At 37.1% G+C, this 18,422-nt stretch overlaps 1 protein-coding gene across 1 annotated transcript; it reads right to left on the minus strand.

Annotated features, from left to right (window-relative positions):
• Window positions 1-5,835: 5,835 nt before the first annotated feature.
• LOC309386968 (p53 apoptosis effector related to PMP-22-like) lies at window positions 5,836-17,157 on the minus strand. The gene is made up of 3 exons (XM_081942984.1): window positions 16,802-17,157; window positions 10,576-10,719; window positions 5,836-8,060 (listed from the first exon to the last, which is right to left on the minus strand). The coding sequence occupies exons 1-3, from the start codon at window positions 17,013-17,015 to the stop codon at window positions 7,849-7,851; spliced, it is 570 nt and encodes a 189-aa protein (XP_081799110.1). The 5' UTR covers window positions 17,016-17,157; the 3' UTR covers window positions 5,836-7,848.
• Window positions 17,158-18,422: the final 1,265 nt, after the last annotated feature.

Here is an 18,422-nt window from a genome sequence, read left to right on the forward strand (position 1 = left end):
GCTGGGTAGATGGGATAATAGCACAATTTATGAAAAAATATAAAACATATAAAAATCTGTTAACTGTATCCCCAGGAGGGAGCCCCAAAAGTCAAAATAGTGACCACAATCATGAAACCGAAGCCCAATTCCTTGATAAAGTGTGAATAAGAATCTGTAGAAGTGGACTGAATGAAAGCTAATTGACTTTGTAGTTCCTTAATTCTCTTAAGGATTTATATTTACATCCAGAAGACATAGAATGACATTCTCAGAATTCATGTTGCTTTATCCATAGAAGAAGGACCTCCTATGAGAATAGTTCCTCCTCTTTCAGCCCTGGGGCAGAAGCCAAGAAGGCTGCTCAGAGAGCTTCTTCCCATCAACTTTTTCTTCATTCATTCCACCAGTCTGCCAGTTGTCCTTCAAGCAACATAAACATAGGCTATAATCTTTTTCTTTATTATTTTAATATGTACTTTTCCTTTTCAATCCCCAAGCTTCCAAGTGCCAGATTAACTTCTGTAGGGACCGGCAAGCAACAGTGTAGTGCCCAATGTTCAAGTTTGTCAAGATCCTTCTGTATCTTTAGCCTATCTTCTGGAGTGTTGGCTATTCCTGCCAGCTTGGTGTCATCTGCAAATTTGATGAGTTCCCCATTTATTCCCTCATCCAAATCATTGATGAAGATGTTGAAGAGTACTGGGCCCAAAACAGAGCCTTGGGGTACTCCACTGCATACTTCCCTCCATGTAGATCCAGTTCCATTGAGGACTACATGTTGAGTGCGGTTGGTCAGCCAGTTACGAATCCATCTGGTGATGAGGCTGTCTAACTCACGTTCTTCTACTTTATCTAGTAGTAGGTTATGGTCTACCTTATCAAATGCCTTATTGAAGTCCAAGTAAACTATATCGACGGCATTCCTCTGGTCCACTAATTTTGTCACTTTGTCAAAGAATGCAATAAGATTAGTCTGGCATGATCTGTTTTTGACAAACCCATGTTGGCTTTTGGCTATTACTTTGTTTGCTTCTAGGTATTCGCAAATTCGTTGCTTGATTATCTTTTCCAGAATCTTTCCTGGTATTGAGGTCAGGCTGATAGGTCTGTAGTTTCCTGGATCTGTTTTTTCCCCTTTTTTGAAGATGGGAACCACATCAGCTCTTTTCCAGTCCTCTGGTACTTGCCCGGTGCTTCAGGATCTCTGAAAGATATAGTTCAGTGGTTCTGAGATCTCGTCTGCCAGTTCCTTCAGAACCCTGGGGTGTAATCCATCCGGTCCTGGTGATTTGAACTCATCTAGGGTAGACAGGTGCTCACTTACCATTGTCTTCCCTATTTCAACTTGTGTTCCTAATCTGATTTTTGTGGTGCTGTTTTTGATAGGTTGGACTGTTTTATCTCTTTGTGTAAAGACAGATGCAAAACATGAGTTAAATAGTTCTGCTTTCTCCTTGTTGCTTGTCACCTTCTTGCCACTTTCTCCCAGCAATGGACCAATTGTTTCCTTAACTTTTTTCTTGTTTTTAACATGTTGGAAGAAGCTTTTTTGTTATTTTTTACTTTTGTGGCAAACCTTTCTTCATTGTGAGCCTTAGCTTCCCTCACTTCATCTTTACATGCTTGGGCTATTTGATGATATTCTGCCTTAGTTATGTCCCCCTCCTTCCACTTTTTATACTTAACTTTTTTGTCTTTCAATTTGTCAGAGTTCTTTATGCAGCCATGCTGGTTTCTTTTGGGAGCTCTTATTTTTCTTCTTCATTGTTATTATTGTGATAGACTGGGCTTTTGTAATTTCATTTTTCAAAATTTCCCAAGCTTCTTGAGTTGTTTTCCCCTTGAGGATTCTCACACATGGAATTTTTCCCAACCTCTAAGTTTATTGAAATTAGCTCTCTTAAAGTCCAAGACTCAAGTTTCACTTTGTTCTACTACTTGTGTTTGCATAATGAATTCCAATATTGCATGGTCACTTGCCCCCAGGGTTCCTGTGGCTTCAACACCTTCTATCATTTCCTCTCTGTTAGTGAGAATTAAGCCCAATATGGCTGATCCCCTTGTTCCCCTGCCTACTTTTGGGGAAACAAAGTTGTCTGCTTGGTTTGTCAGGATCTTCCACTTTGTGCAGTTCGTTTCCCAGTTGATGTAAGGTAGTTAAAATCCCCTATTACTATTGTGATGTGCTTCCTACATACCTTAGTTAGCTGACTAGCAAAAAGTTCACCTACTTCCTCTGCTTGGTTGGGTGGCCTGTAGTATAGACCTATGGCAATGTCATTTCCCCCCCCCCAACCTTTAATATTGACCCAAATGCATTCAAGATAGTCCTCATCATTGTTGTGCTCTATTTCTGTAGAGAGGTAATTATTTCTTATATATAGTGCAACTCCACCTCCTCTTTTATTTGGTCTATTTCTTTTAAATAATTTAAATCCTTCTAGCTGTATGTTCCATTTGTCGGTTTCATCCCACCAAGTTTCTGTAATGGCAACAATATTGTATCTGCCCACTTTTACTTGAATTTCGAATTCGCCGTTTATTCCTCATACTCTGTGCATTGTATAGACATTTGAGTCCATTTTGACTGACCCTGTGTTTACTGTCTACATAACCTGTGTTATGCCTGACTGCCCCTATTTTCTTGCCACTTGTATGATTCATGCACATGGTATGGTACTCACTATTAAATGCTTGGTTTTGCTTGACAGTGGGAGTGAATTTTACCCGCACAAACATCTATGCTACATGCACTGATAACCCTATGAATTTTATATTGCTGGGGACAGAAATGTTCTGTATCAATTAATTCTCTGTCCCCGCTGTTCAGTTTAAATATTTATCCAGAAAATCTGTGAATTTAATGCCAAATAACTCAGTCCCTTTCTTGGATGGGTGCAAACCATCTCCTTTGTACAGTTTTTCATTGGACCAGCTGCAGACATCATAATAAAACCAAAGCCTTCCCTTTTACACTCCTTTAGCCACACATTAAACTCTGCTACACGCTGGCCCTTCCCTTTTTGTTCCTTATATACTGGTAAAACCTTTGAAAAGATAAGCCTACAACCTATACTACTAAGTTCATACCCCAAGCTCTGGAAATCATTCTTCACAGAAAGTACGTCTTTTGGGGACAGATCATTTGTGCCAAGATGTATAATAGCATCAACATCACAGTCCTTACTTGCATTCTTGACTATCTTAAGAATACACCTCTTGTCTCTGTTGACAGTAGCACCTGGCAGACACCTGACCTCTTTTAAAACCTCCATAACCTTTCCTAAATTTACATCCCTTATGATTGAATCACCAACCAGGTGAATTCTTTTTGCATACCTTGCTCTTCTTGTGCAACTGATGTGTGATACCTGATTTCCCATTTTGCCTTTCCAAAGTAAGTTCTTCATTTTGGACCACGATCCCCTGCTTGAGTCATCATTATCACAACTACCTTGACCTGTCTCTTTAGTGTCCCCATTAGGGTCAGCAAGGGCACTATATCTGTTATGCTGGGTCACAGCAAAAGCTTTGTGTTTATGGTTCACAACTCTCATCCTGCCAGATCCAGACTGCTCTTCTCCTGCAGGATCTTTGCGGCAGAGGCGGCTGATAGCGTGGCATCTTCGTAGAATGGAATGGCCGAATTGGACACCTAATTTCTCCTTGGGAGAGCACAGATTAGAGATTCTAGATAGGTAATCTGTCTATGTAGACTAGTAATTTGTTTACAAAGGGGACAGTATCCAAATTTGAAGAGTACTGTGAAAGACAGGTGCAAGACAGCTATTACATTGAACTAAACCGGTCATTTCGAAATAAATAAAATCACAATTTCAAGAGCACTAATCCATTTCAAGCGCACTAATCCAATTTCCTGTTAACAGTTCAGGGCTGTAAGCTGCACATCGTTTAATATAAGGCAGTCCTTGACTTACAACAGTTCATTTAATCACCTTGACTTACAAGTTTGTTTAGTGACAGTTTATTTAGTGACCGGCACTTGTGACTGTTTTTCATACTTACGACCTTGCAGCAACCCGAGCTCAAGATGGAAATCTGGTTCATATTTTTGACGGTTGCAGTTTCCCAGACATGCGATCAGCTTTTGCAACCTTCTGACAAGCAAAGTCAAAGCAGAAGCCAGATTCACTTAACCCAGGGGTGTCCAAACTTGAGAACTTTAAGACTTGTGAACTTCAACTCCCAGAATTCCCCAGCCAGCGGCTGGCTGGGGAATTCTGGGAGTTGAAGTCCACAAGTCTTAAAGTTCCCAAGTTTGGACACCCCTGACTTAACCATATTACTAACTTCACAACTGCAAGTGATTCACTTAACTGTTGCAAAAATGATGGTAAAATGGTGCAAAACTCACTTAACATCTGGCTTAGCAATATAAATTTTGGGCGCAATTTTGATCGTAAGTCGAGGACTTCATTTATTCTCACTTTGCTCCTAGTACATGATCCCACCTTTATTGTTAAAAATAATACCAAATACCAAAAACTGTGCTGAGCCAGAACTATGGTTTGCAAGAAGGCAGGTTCCATGTCACAGCCTTTCCACAGGGGGGCTTGTAGGTAAGCCTTGAGGTACAGCCTTAATCATGCCAACTTGAATGGAAACTCCAATGGAATGAAAATTAAAATATATTTGGAACATTAGTGTATTTTTAACCAAAACTTTTGGTATGATATAAAGATCTGAATATTGTTCGAGATTAAATCTCTGTTCAGCTATGGATAACAATGATTATTCAAGTGTTTAATACATCACATAATATGGAAGAAATGTGTGTTGTTCTCAGCTCCATTGAAGAAAGGAATGCTTTAAAGACAGATAATATATTTGAGATATTTAAATACTATTTTCCTATCATCAGTAGAATAAAAACCTACCTGGATGGATTACATTCTATAATTGAAAGTCTGTACAGCTGGAATAATGAATGAGACTTTTGAAGGTAAATGCCTAGTAATTCAGAATTTGAACACATATTTTATGGAAACATTGTACTTTAACTAGGGGATTTCTCATTTCTCAGGAAATATGTTATCAGATCACCAAGCAGGAAGGTGTGTTTTCTTTTTTAAAAAAGGATTATAATGAAATCCCATTAAATTAAATTAAAACAATTTAATTACAATCTCCTTTTATTCAGCAAAACTAGAAAATTATATATAGGTAAGATTACTGAAGTAGATTCATAATTTCTTGACAAACCTAGGTAATGCCGTCTATCCAACGATTAAAACTTTTCACCAGTATATTCTCAATATAATTGATCTATATATTTTTTATTATAGACATAAAACATGTAGAATTCAAATGCCTATTTAAATATATGACTCCAAAATGCTGGAATATATGTACAATCTTAAGAATCTTTGACTTCGTCTTCCTGGATGCTGGAACATTAGGAAACTCTAATTATTCTACCAAAATGTAAACATGGTCCTTTGAACTAATGTTTGCTACTGATTTATTACGCACAAAATGAATATTAGTAATAGCTGGATTCTGCCTTCAGCTGATGTTGCAAGTAAACACGAGTTTAACGAACTTCAGGTGTATGGATTAAATACCCTTATTAAATTGGCTACTGTTTATTCTATTAGTTTCTTTAAAAACTTCTCATTGTTATCAAAACAGTCTTACTTTTATTTATTTTAAATTATATTAAAGGTAATGGGCTTATTTCCATAAAAATGGATGGAAAATTTCCATCTTCAATTGTAGATTGCAATATGTACAGAGCATCTAGGCAATATTTCATAACACTAAATGTTGTATCACAATCAAATACAGTATAAAATACAACACAACTTTAAACAATGTGGATTCATATGAGAATTTCTTTGTACCTGAAGCAACTTTTATTAATTAATTCATGCAGTAGTGGGCAGATAATTTTTATGAATAATTGTAAACATACAAAAACAGTCATATCTGAAATTATACATTAGAATATACAATATTTCCGCAAATACAAAATAAGCTTCTACCAAAAGATACAAAATATATAGTATATAACCTTTTTTTTTAGTAACATACATTCAGAGGTCTGTCAGGTTAGCAATGGATTTAATGATATTAAAATATCTTAATGTAAATTAAAGTTTTCACATATTCCAGTCCCAGATTCTATCCAATATTTTTTGGTAGTTTATTTAATTTTCCTACTGAGATTCAATTCTCTGCAATCTTCTTTATGTTTATTTAAGATTAAGAATGACTGAAGTTTGTGTCCTGCTGCTGACATCCGTAGTGTTGGGATTCTGAATGTGTACTGGAGGAATCTGGACATTCTGACTGCCAAAGGCATATCTGTTTACACAATGGCTACCACAGTGTGTGTTGACAACCGGGCAGCAACTCAGAGATTCTTTTAAAAGAATGTGACATGATTATTCTACATAACTCCCTAACCCATTTCACCAATGCTTTGCACCGCTGCGATTTTTCATTATCTTTCTCTTGCTAAACTTACACCCAAGTACCACTTTTATTTTGGAACCCTCTGGGGTCTCTACGTGAGATCCATAGATATTCTTGTAAATAAATATGTCACCGACTGGCATTTGTTTTACAGCATGCAAGCATTCCATATATTTTAGTTTAAAAAATAAAGTCTAATGCTGCAGAAGCCTTACTAGCCCCACTGGAGTTCTCCTAAGTTGTTCTCTGCACCCACAGACATCACACTGCCTATCTGTGAGCTATGCTGTATATATGGTTAAATTTGGAAAGGCAAGTCTATATTATTATTCCACTACCAAGTAACTAATCCTGCAGAACCTTGAAAAATCAACCATTCATGGCGCTAACTTTATCCATCCTTTGATTCAGTTCCATTTGAATCCAAAATACGCATATGGGGTGTAGTCATGATAAAATGGGATGAGAAAATTGGCAGCAAAAAAGCACTTTCTAACTGCAACTATCCAATAAACCAGCTTTGGGGTTTTTTTGCCTAATAAGTTTGCCATCTAATAGTTATTTGGTTTTGGGGGTTGTTGTGTTTTTGCTTTAACTCTATATACTGAGAATAAAGTTGTCAGATATTGAGAAGAAAGGAAATTGAAAAGGATAACTCTAAGGTTTTACCTTCTCCCTAATCTATGAGACATATTCAATATATAAATGTTAAGAAGTATGGAGGTAAATTCAGATGGAAGATTGTGGGAATTACTACCAATTAATGAAATCTCTCAGGAGATTTCTTTAATGAGAGTGGAGGATCAGAAAAAAACACAAAATAGATAACTACACTAATTATCTGAATAGAGCAGACCTAACCTTGTCTAGAAGCATCCAATAATGGGCAGGGAAGCTGTCTCATAAATTCTTTAACATGATAAACCTGCACATATAGAATTCTATAGTGTTAATTCATTTAGTATCAAGTAAGCCATGAAGCCTTACTGTAACAGAAATGCCAGTAAATAATATTAACAGAATTTAATGCTTAGAAGATTGCGTACTAAATGTATAAATAACTACATTTTCAAACATTCTTTTATTAATACATATTTGGATAAGGATTTTGAACCACAGACTAAAAATAAAAGCTTAAAAATGTTTGGCAGTTTAAAAAAAAAACCTTATATATTTATTCAGTAAAATATTATCTCCGAATAAATCACCTCACCAAAGCTTCTCTCCTTTACCAAAAACAATTAATTTCTGAAAGGAATTATTATTATTAGTTAACAAAATTCAGAATGCAATCTCTTTCTTTTTTTTAACAAAATAAGTCTGAAACAGGAATGTCTAAAAACAAACAAACAAACAAATAACCCTATGTCAGAAACAATATTGCTTTATTTCCTAAAAGTATCTTCTATAAAGTCCACATCCAACTGGTTAAATGCCATCATGCCTGTAGGGTTTTATGTTACCCAGGACTTCATCTTCCCAATTGGGAAGACAGCAGAAAAAGAAGGCACAGCCTATCACAATCACTGTACTTGCCCAACCAAAACCATAAGCCCAGCTGAACATGTTGCTTCCCGTCAATATAATATCTTCGGTGTATTTCACTGGGTAGATGACCAAGCCTAAAATCTGGAAAGCAGCTGGATGGAAATAAGGAGGAAAGCAAGGCATTAAATAAAATCTTACACCACACAGAAATTTGCAGCAAATTTATTTACGTTAGAAAAGATTAGAATGGTCTCAACCCTGCTAGCCTTTTGCAGGGTCCTAAAGACTTGTCTCTGTGCCCAGAATTGGGGTCTCAAGGGTATGAAGGGATTCATATTCCTGATGCATTAGCATTTGTTGATTGGGTTATTTACTTGGCTGCCATGCATTTTAATTATTACATTGTAACAATACATTGCAATTGCATTTTTTATTTAATATATTTGTTGCCCAATCACTTGTTCAGATTGGAGACTTTATAAATTGATTGACTGAATAATGAGGTATTGTTCATGTAGTACAAGACACCAGAGTATCTACCATAATCATTTATATACATAGATATTAAATTTCCTAATTAAATCTCTAAAGTTTCAACATTATTTCTCTACATGCTATCCCACAAAATGGAGTGGAGGTTGTGGTATCTAGGGAGAATCATCCTGCACAAGAGAGATGACTGAACTCTGCCAAGATCAATGACCTACCTCTGTAATTATTGGTAAGATCAATAATTGGTCTTACCAATCATTAGATTTTTCAAGTTTGTTTGCCAAACACTTGGAAAAATTTTTTATATTGACTTTCTTTGCTATCAACACAAAGATAATTACTTGTAAAATTTATTCCTTAATCATCGGAAAGCATCCATCACACACAATGTAAGACGCATCCCTACATTAATGTGTATAGCAATTAGACAAATGAATATTAATGTGATACTTACACCGGTTATACACATCATCACAGTATTAGGAGCCATTAGATATACTCCTTGTCAAAACAAGAATCCAGCACAACTAAATTTCACTGTCCAATCACTTCTTTTAAGAAGTTTTTCTCTTAAGAAGTTAACTTATCATTGGAAACGGCCTCCCTGTAACTTCAAAGCATTGTTAAACATCTTACACTTTGGATAACAAAAATCATGGCTATTTGCTATGTAATATTCCCTCAGACACTTGATGATTGTTAGCAAATCCTCCAAATACATTTGGAAGCTTTCTGCTATTGTTGTTGCAGAGCTTAATATATTTAGTAATGTTCAATTCTATAATCTTTGAAACTGAAAATGTATCTTTTTCTTCAATTATGGCACTCAAAACTGGCCAGATGTTCAAGAATGGTTATGACTAACGCAGAATAGAGTGGAACTCATAACCTATGATTTGGGAAATATATTTCTATTAATGCAACTTAAAACCATATTTGACTCTCAGCAGCCATGCATATTCTAAGCACAATCAACTGCAATTCCATTTTTTTGCATACAATATTACTAAACCAGGTTTCTCCTGTGTACAATTGATTTTTTTTTCTTGTGACCAACTTCATTTGCCTCTGCTCAATTTTATTCTTTCGTTTCCATCTCTGCTTTCTATCCTGGGAGGAGGGGGGAGAGCATCCATGTTAAGTTCTTCAAGACTGTGAAGCACAATTTTGGATGTTGTATTGGAGGGAGGGCAAAGTGTGGGAATAGCAGTGTTTTGCCTTTCCCATTCCCATTCTTAATGCCCATACATGCCAAAATAAGACAGAAAACCGACTACCCTACTCGACTGTATCCTGCAGCGTTCCAAAAACCTGAAGGTTGAGTTACAACTTCCAATTCTCAGAAGCTGCTAAACCTGACTTAACCTAATAAAATAATGTGCTTTCATCTTTAAGGATACTAGCAGTCATGCCTAATTCTATCTTCAGCAAGTCTGGCTGGCATGTTTTCCACCACCTCCCCCAACTCATTAATAAAAATACTGAAGGGTGTGAGACCAAGATGAAGGGTCTAGTTGAGTTTCTGCACTACACTCATGGTTTCTGAATAAATCATGATTGGAGAAAGTTTCACAGTAATCTATAAACTATGCTAAATTCATGCAAGCCAATAAACCCAAACTATAGAAACCAAATTGTTTGAAGTTTTATAAATGATTCTCAAACTAGTTGTGGTTCAACCATAACTAACTAGCTACGTATAATCCTAGAAGCCTTTATGGTTAAATATTTTGAAGAAATTAAGTTATATTATGTCCACAATATAGAAGGGAATATGTATTAAATATATATTTGCAAATCAATGCAACTCATGTAGAATATCTTTAATAATACATGTATAATAATACAGTAATGTTCTAAAATATATAAAAGTTTACCAAAAATGAAGATACTTGCCTATTAAAAAATAAAATTGGGAGAGGCAAATTAGAAACTAAATGATGGCTTAACGCTGGCTAGCTTTAATTAAGAAAGCTTACCTGATTGAGTCTGAACAGTTTGTTGCTAATATGAAATCTATGAAAACTTATATAAGAAAGAGGAAAGATTATATAGGAAAGAGCTGACGAAGAAATTAAAGCTTTTTTTTACATATTTTACAGAGAATTATATTTTGGGAAAGTCACAAACAAATATACTTGGTCAGAAAATCAGTTCTCTTATTTACAGGCTTACCAACAACGAAGAGCAAGCCACCAATTCCTCGAACGAAATTAAACCGCAATATATCAATGGAAAATGCTATGACTGCTAAGCAAAAACAGATGCAGAGGATGACAAAACCGACAAGATATGTAGCAGCAGAAGCTCTGCCCCAACCTTTGAAAAAAAAAAAAGAGAGATAAGAAACATATAAATCTTATATGTAAATATATACATTTTGCATTAGTAAGAAAAATATTGATTAAAGGAACTGAGCAGAATCTTGCTTTTATTGTTAAAGGCATTATCTATTAAATATTGTGATCCTTCTTTTCATCTGACACAACTGCAAATCTCTACAAAGAATCAACAGTTTTTATAACAGGTATGCCTGAATGTGGTCGATTATCTTCTGTTGACAGATTTTTCTCTCCCTGTTCAAGACATCCCCCCACCCTGCATTTTTAAAACAAGCTGGTTACACAGTCAAAAGGGGAGTGAAATTAGAGACACATCAAGCTAAACTGATAGAATGGTTGAAATACAGTCCACATCCAGCATCTCAACTATACTAACACAGTTTAGCTTGATGTGTCTCTAATTTCTCTTTTCAGTCAGACTTTTTGCTAAATTAAAGAGCCTAAATAATATAGCCTTTCCACCTAAATATATTGCTTCTGCTCTTACTTTTTTTTTCTCCTGTGGCCTAGTGCCAAGCAACAATTTACTTAACTATAGCTTATGGAATAAGGTACAATTAGATTAGTATACAAAACAAGCAAATAACAAGACAGCTCTTCAGAGATGGTCATACAGTACTCTATACAATATTTCAAATAGCTTCCATAGTCAATGAATCAAAACTTTACCATTAAGGCTGTAAGTCAGGGGTGTCAAACTTAAGGCCCGCGGGCCGAATCTGGCCCACAATGTGGTTGCATCCGGATCACGGGACTATCCTGTTCTACCCAATGCAAAGAGGAAAGATCAGGCCAGCTGGCTTTGGCCCAGTCTACTCAATGCAAAGAGGAAAATGCCAGCAGTTTGGGGAGTGGCATCAAGATGGCCAAACCCACCCAGGTGGCCATGCCCACTCAGTCAGTTATACCCAATGCCTACCCAGTCCCCTGAGGTCAATCACAGCCCTGATGCGGCCCTCAATGAAATTGAGTTTGACACCCCTGCTCTAGGTTATACTTCTAATTAATACAAATGCAATAAAATTGTATCTTTGTTCTTTCCCTTACAATTCCTAATATGGACTTTACTTTCCACAGCAATCATAACCCCATCATCTACTAGACAAGTGAACTTCAACACTCAGAATTTCCCAGCTTTCTTCGAGAATTCAGGATAATTCTCAGAAACCTTCACGTCAGATTGGTCACATTGGGGAAGATTGTACTAAATACCGTATTTATCGGTGTATAACACGCACAGGCGTATAACACGCACCTTCATTTTAAGAGGGAAATTTCAGGAAAAAAATTTAAATTTCAAATAAAGAACTTTGAAGCAAAATAAGGGTAGCTCAGAACTTTTTTTTATTAACTTTTAGTCGGGAGTCCGGGGAGAGGAGAGACAGCCCATCCATTCTCTCCTCCTCTCACCCACACCCCGCTGTCTAAAGTGCTTCCTTTCGCCCGCCCAAGCTCTTCCGCGGGCGAAAGAAAGCGTTTTAGTCGGGTGTCAGGGAGAGGAGAGACGGCTCATCCATTCTCTCCTCCTCTCACCCACACCCCGCTGTCTAAAGCGCTTCCTTTCACCCGCCCGAGTTCTTCCGCGGGCGAAAGAAAGCGTTTTAGTTGGGTGTCGGGGAGAGGAGAGACGGCTCATCCATTCTCTCCTCCTCTCGCCCACACCCCGCTGAGTAAAGCGCTTCCTTTCGCCCACATGAGCTCTTCCACAGGCGAAAGAAAGCGTTTTAGTCGGGTATCCGGGGAGAGGAGAGAATATTCAGTCAGTCTCTCCTCCTCACGTCACTGCGGTACTTGTTAATACTGTAAAAACATGGCTTCTTAACATTATATCGGCGTATAACACGCATACATCATTTGCCCCCTATTTTTCGGGGGGGGGGGAAAGTGCGTGTTATACACCGATAAATACGGTATACATGTTTATCCATCATAATCCCAAGAACCCTCTCTCAGTTAATGATACCTTGCTTACAACCTTACAAATGTAAATATAACATTTAAAAAACCTTCCATATGTAGTACTTTACACTAAATTATATTTGTTCATCCTCTAGATTTGAAGACATTCTTTTGGGATTTTCTAGTTTCTCTCCTTGATCCTCAGACAATTTGGTCACTTCCAAAACATTTATGAATAAATCATAGTACTCATTTGATTATAGATTCTCTATCCTCCATTATGAAAAACAATTGTCACTATCCTTTTTGACCTGTAGCACCCAACAGTGGACACAGTATTTATTTGTTGACCAAGAGTGTTGAATTCACCTGAGCATGCAGGCACTGAATCTTAAATCCACTGTTTTAACCATTTGATTATCTCAGCATCAAACCTACCCTTTATTTGGTGCTATACTTGCTCATTCTCATTTCTTTAGGGACTAATCTTAATATTTTCTCAGATCACCATATCTAATTTATTTAAAACATTTTTTTCATTTTACTAAGTAGAATTTAATCTATTTCTCTATTTATTGTAAATCCCTAATTTCTTACTGAAAATCTTAATTTTGTCATACACCATCTTATATTGTACTTTTTGCAGTGAAAAATCCTCTTTTAATTATATTTGACTCCCTTCGTCATTCAATGGTTCAATAGTTTTGTACATTAAAGGAAAAAAGCAGTTTTTCAATTCAGAATTAATATTAAAGATGGTATTATCCGGTATGGAAAGAGGAAGCAAAACCATACAGTAAGAGAGAGATTTCCCATAGAGATTAGATCTCCTAATCCCTTACCTATGATTGTTGGCTGAGGAATCATCATTTACAGCTACTGTATAATGACTCTAACAAATTATTTTTAAGGGTAAAAAATACAGCAAGTCAGATTATATAGACCTGATCTTGATCAGAATAGGTGATTAGAAAAGTTTATGATGACATCTCTCCTGTAAAATTCAGGCAACAGTTAATTACAATTTCATTTTATAATCAGATTTTGCTGATGGGATCCACTTTTTCATACTGGATTTAAGTTGTGTTTGCTAATCATAGGGTTTTAAGACCACTCTGACATTTGCACATTTTTAAAAAGCAATTAGCAATAGAGGAAAATATTTATAACTCATGTTTGAAATGAAGGGTCCTTGGTGTTCTCTGAGCTTGGTTGTTTTCTTGCAGATGTTTCATTACCAAACCAAAGTATCATCAGTGAACCATCAGAAAACAATCAAGCTCTCTTGTGCCTGGAGTGATGGATGGGATACCATTACAAATCTATATCCCTTTCATTCTATGGGGAAAAGTGATTGTAGTTTTTTTTTCCTATTTTCCATCTGGAGATGACAGCCACAGTATTAAAAATAAAAGGTTTGTCTCTCATGTATTCCGTTTTCCTACATTCTAATTTCTGTGACAAACAGTTTTTGGGGAGGAGCTATTCTTTAATGCAAAATAAAATATTGGGAAAAGGTATAGGACTCCATGTTACATCTAGTTTGATCTTGAAGCAAGTCTGAATTACAACTTCTGCAATTTAATTATCATTCCAAACAAAGAATGCCTTCCTCATCAGTGCATAGGGAGTGGCTCTTTTCTGTATTCTGTGCAACATTAATACTTAACAAGTACAATCTTGAATAAGAATTTGTGCCCAATGCAAGTCTGCCATTAATAAGTGATTCTGCAAGGTAGATTCCTTTTAAGCAAAAGGATGAATAAAACCAATGTATGAATTACTTGCAATTTTTAATCTGAGTAATATCATTATAGGTATTAAGTCTTCCTCTTACATTCTCATTTTTTTAAAGAAATGATGATACAAATTGTAAGCAGGTTCTTCATTCAGGTAATTGCTGAAATTTTGCAACAATCTTACCAATTATCTGATTTATTGTGACACATTAATCTTAGCTAGCTTGTATGCAGCAAACACCACAATAATACAAAGATTTAATGTTCATTCCATTCCCAGTTCATGTTGAATCTATCATCATCTTTCTATCTAAATATTCTTTACAAAACATATACAAAAAGTAAGACAGGCCAATGTTTAAGCACTGGGTCTTTTAAAAAAATCACATCTGAAATAGCAGTTTGGCTTCTCTCACAAGTCTAAATTTAAATAAATAAATCTATGTTCAAATATTTTCCATTTACCTAAGTATTCAAAATCTCTTCCATTTATTTATTTATTTTGTTTCCAAATTGAATAACTGAACCTCTGGATCTAAATCCTAGATTTTCCCTTGTTACCCATATTTGATAGCTAATTATGTTTAGAGAGCCCAAACATACACAACTTGTAAGCAGTTAAACTGTACTTTAAACACACCTAAGTTAGGGCAGCGTTGCAAAAGAAGTTGGGATAGTCCTTTTTATTTCCTTGTTTTTTCATGCATGGATGGTTACATCAAAACTTCTGTGTTTTATTTGCTTTACATGATTTCAATTAAGACAAATTTGATTCCAGAAAGTTCTATGCAGCTGATACCTTATTTGGGAAGGATTCATTGCAGAATTTTTAGACACTCCTCACAAAATTATCAACTATGACTAATAGCACACACTGTTATCTTAACTTTCCACCAGACTTTTAAGGTGGCTTCTGTAGAGGTCTCTCCCTCTATTTTGTCTACAAAACAAGTCTGTGAGGTAGACTCAGCTGTCCCAAGAATGACTGGCCCAAATCCCCTACTGTAGTGTGGTTAGTCAAGACTATTCTCCTTCCCCCCCCCCCAGGGAAAGGAAAATGGGAACATTATGTATTTATTTCCTCTAGTAGTCACACTATAAGTGTTGGGGCTCCTCAGTTTATGTAATTAATATAAAAATTCCCTCTTGCTTAAATAACCAATTCTCTATTATTATTTTGTCAAGACAATAGAAGTAGAGGAAAGAATTAGGGGAAAAACGTTTCTATTACATTTTAAGAAATACACAAGCTAAATATCTTGCATTTGAAGTACATATTATACCTATTCTTTATATAAAGGAACAAATGCAATTGTCACTTTGACTTTTCCAATAACAGTTTAAAAATAAAACATCTCTAAAGGACATGCTCGGCAGCACCTAAGTTCCTCTTCCACAACACCAATATGCTTTGTTATTCCATTAGTTCTCAAGGCACCATTTTACACACACTCAATCTTCTGTAATTGGCACCCTCCAGATGTTTTGGGATCCCAAATATACTTTGCTGTCTGAAAATCTTCGTAATTGCCACTCCAACATTTCTGGAGGCATCAACCTGAGGAAATCTAAGTTAATGTATCACATGAAGCCTACTACAGTAATAATTTAACTTCTGGGTATGTTTTTTTCCCTTAACTACAAAAGGCTTGCAAAGCGCTGCAGATCTTCCCCTATTTGGCCATAATTCAATTCCAGCTCAGTTAAAAAAACACAACAGATTACACGCTGATTTGGTATCAAGTTACAACCAGCAAGTCAGGGCAAAGGGATATTTGCTCGCCCACCCCTTCCGAAAGCACAAAGGCCATTTGCTTCTCCAGCTCTGACCGGAAGGTTAGGATTTGTGATGAAGAGCAGAAATGCAGACAAAGACTCGCCTTCTTGTGCATTGAACGATGAGCAAAGCTCGTCAAGTTTGGATGAGTCAAAGGTGTGGCAACCAGTTTGATCCAGAGCCTTTCCAACTAGTTTCAATGAGTAATTTTGGATTGATGTTGCAATTCGCCTTGCTGCATCTTAAAATCCTCCACAATCTATAATGGCATCATGCCCTGCCTGTTACCTAACTATCTCCCCTTGTGTCTCGCTTTGGGATCTAGCCCTCTTTTGAATGGCAGTCCGGTTTCTGCTCACTATCTGTTTCTCACCGGGCTACTAGTTTTGCATAAAGGCGAGCCTGACGCCATATACGTAATTTGCTTCCAAGCAAGGCCTGTATTATATATCCTTTAATGTGAACCTGTGTGCCCTTTGCAAGCTGTTGTCTCCCGGGGAAGTTTGTTCCCGGATACATTTTTCGACTTAATTCTGACCTTTTCACCATCGTAGCCCTCCCTCCCCACACCGGCTGAATAAAGCGAGACTTGAGCAAACTCCCTGCAGGTTTAATAATCCACGCCGCTGGCCGCCAAGACTTACTGTAGTCCATGAGAGAACTGCAAATCCAGTTCGCATCGCCGGGCTTGTTTTTGATACAGTCCTGCCACAACCCGGCTTTACGCACGTAGGGGTCTTCGGCCGACTCCAGCCACCCCTTGCCAGCCAAGGCGATGATGCCAAAGATGATGGCTATCCCCAAGAGAAGGGGTAGGATCCATCTGCACCTCCAGCAGGCCAGGCTGCACCTGAACATTTTGCCCGGAAAGATTTCAGGCGAGAAAGGAGAGAAAGCGGGAAACGTGGCTTGGGGTTCCCCTTTAAGGCCAATGTCCTCGGGCCGGGCTTTGCGCCTGGGAGACGGCGGCGGAAAAGGCGCTGCGCTTTTTAAGCGGCGGGCAAGGTTCGAAGGACGGCCCCGCCTAGATTCCGGGCGCGGAGAGCGGCTGTTGCTGCTGGAAGAACCTGTCGAGCGAGAGAGAAACTGATAATAAACAAACCTGGATTCCAGGCAACCTCCCAGGCTTTTTAACTCTTTCTCCACGGGGAGGTAGCATGCGTATCCTGAGGTGCGGTTCTGTTAGGCTGGTTCTAATGAAAGGCGAGCAACGACAACTCCTGACAAATACGCTCGTAAGTGAATAGATGTCCTGGAATATCCGTAGGTAAAGCAGTTAAGTAAGGGTAATTAGAAGGAACTTCTAAGGCCACGTGCGTAAAAATGGGTTGTAGATGGTGTTATCTCAGGAATTGCTTTACAGATGCATTCTTTCTCTTTCTTTTGAATGACGATTTTTGTTTTCTTAAAGGTTGGTCGTTTCAGCCCATACTTCAAAGCGGAGACGTTTCAAATGGTTTGGAACCAGCCGGCATTCAGGGATTTGCACTCTGGGTTGGACGCCACCAGCTTGAAAAGGCTACTTGTAAGAGAGCTAAATCTATCTTCTTGTACACTTCTTTGAAATGTATAATTTATTTATTTGAATATGTAGAAGAGACCATGCTCTCAATTTTACAACCTGTGAGGACAAAACTGCAGTTCTCTTTCTCTGTCAGTGATCAAACACCTTAACAGTTTTCAGGAATCTCTCTTACTGTTTCTGCTCTTTAACCAAAGAATATCATCTAATCCACTTCATCCAGTCTATACCCTGGCTCAAATGGAATACTATCAATACAATACAATACAATACAAATACAAATACAATACAATAAATACAATACAATAAATACAATACAATAAATACAATACAATAAATACAATACAATAAATACAAATACAAATACAAATACAATACAATAAATACAATACAATAAATACAATACAATAAATACAATACAATACGAGAATTGGAAGGGACCTTGGAGGTCTTCTAGTCCAACCCCCTGCCTAGGCAGGAAACCCTATACCGTTTCAGACAAATGGCTATCCAACATCTTAAAGACTTCCAGTGTTGGGCCCTTCACAACTTCTGGAGGCAAGCTATTCCACTGATTAATTGTTCTAACTGTCAGGAAATTTCTCCTCAGTTCTAAATTGCTTCTCTCCTTGATTAGTTTCCACCCATTGCTTCTTGTTCTACACTCTACACTCTATCAGAAGACCTTCACTTGACAGATATCACATCTTAGACTTTTATTCCAGCAGGGGGGTGGGTGTGGA

This window comes from Natrix helvetica (assembly GCF_964273705.1).
Source record: "Natrix helvetica genome assembly, chromosome: 2".
Taxonomy (NCBI): domain Eukaryota; kingdom Metazoa; phylum Chordata; class Lepidosauria; order Squamata; family Natricidae; genus Natrix; species Natrix helvetica.

Excerpts from the sequence above, each read along its gene's own strand:
- LOC309386968 (XM_081942984.1), bottom strand. The coding sequence starts at position 17,015 with ATGTTCAGGTGCAGCCTGGCCTGCTGGAGGTGCAGATGGATCCTACCC. Across the intron at positions 10,720-16,801 it reads CAGTTCTCTCATGGACTACA|GTTGGGGCAGAGCTTCTGCT; the intron begins GTAAGTCTTGGC and ends TTTTTTTCAAAG. Across the intron at positions 8,061-10,575 it reads TGGCTTGCTCTTCGTTGTTG|CTGCTTTCCAGATTTTAGGC; the intron begins GTAAGCCTGTAA and ends ATTTCCATCCAG.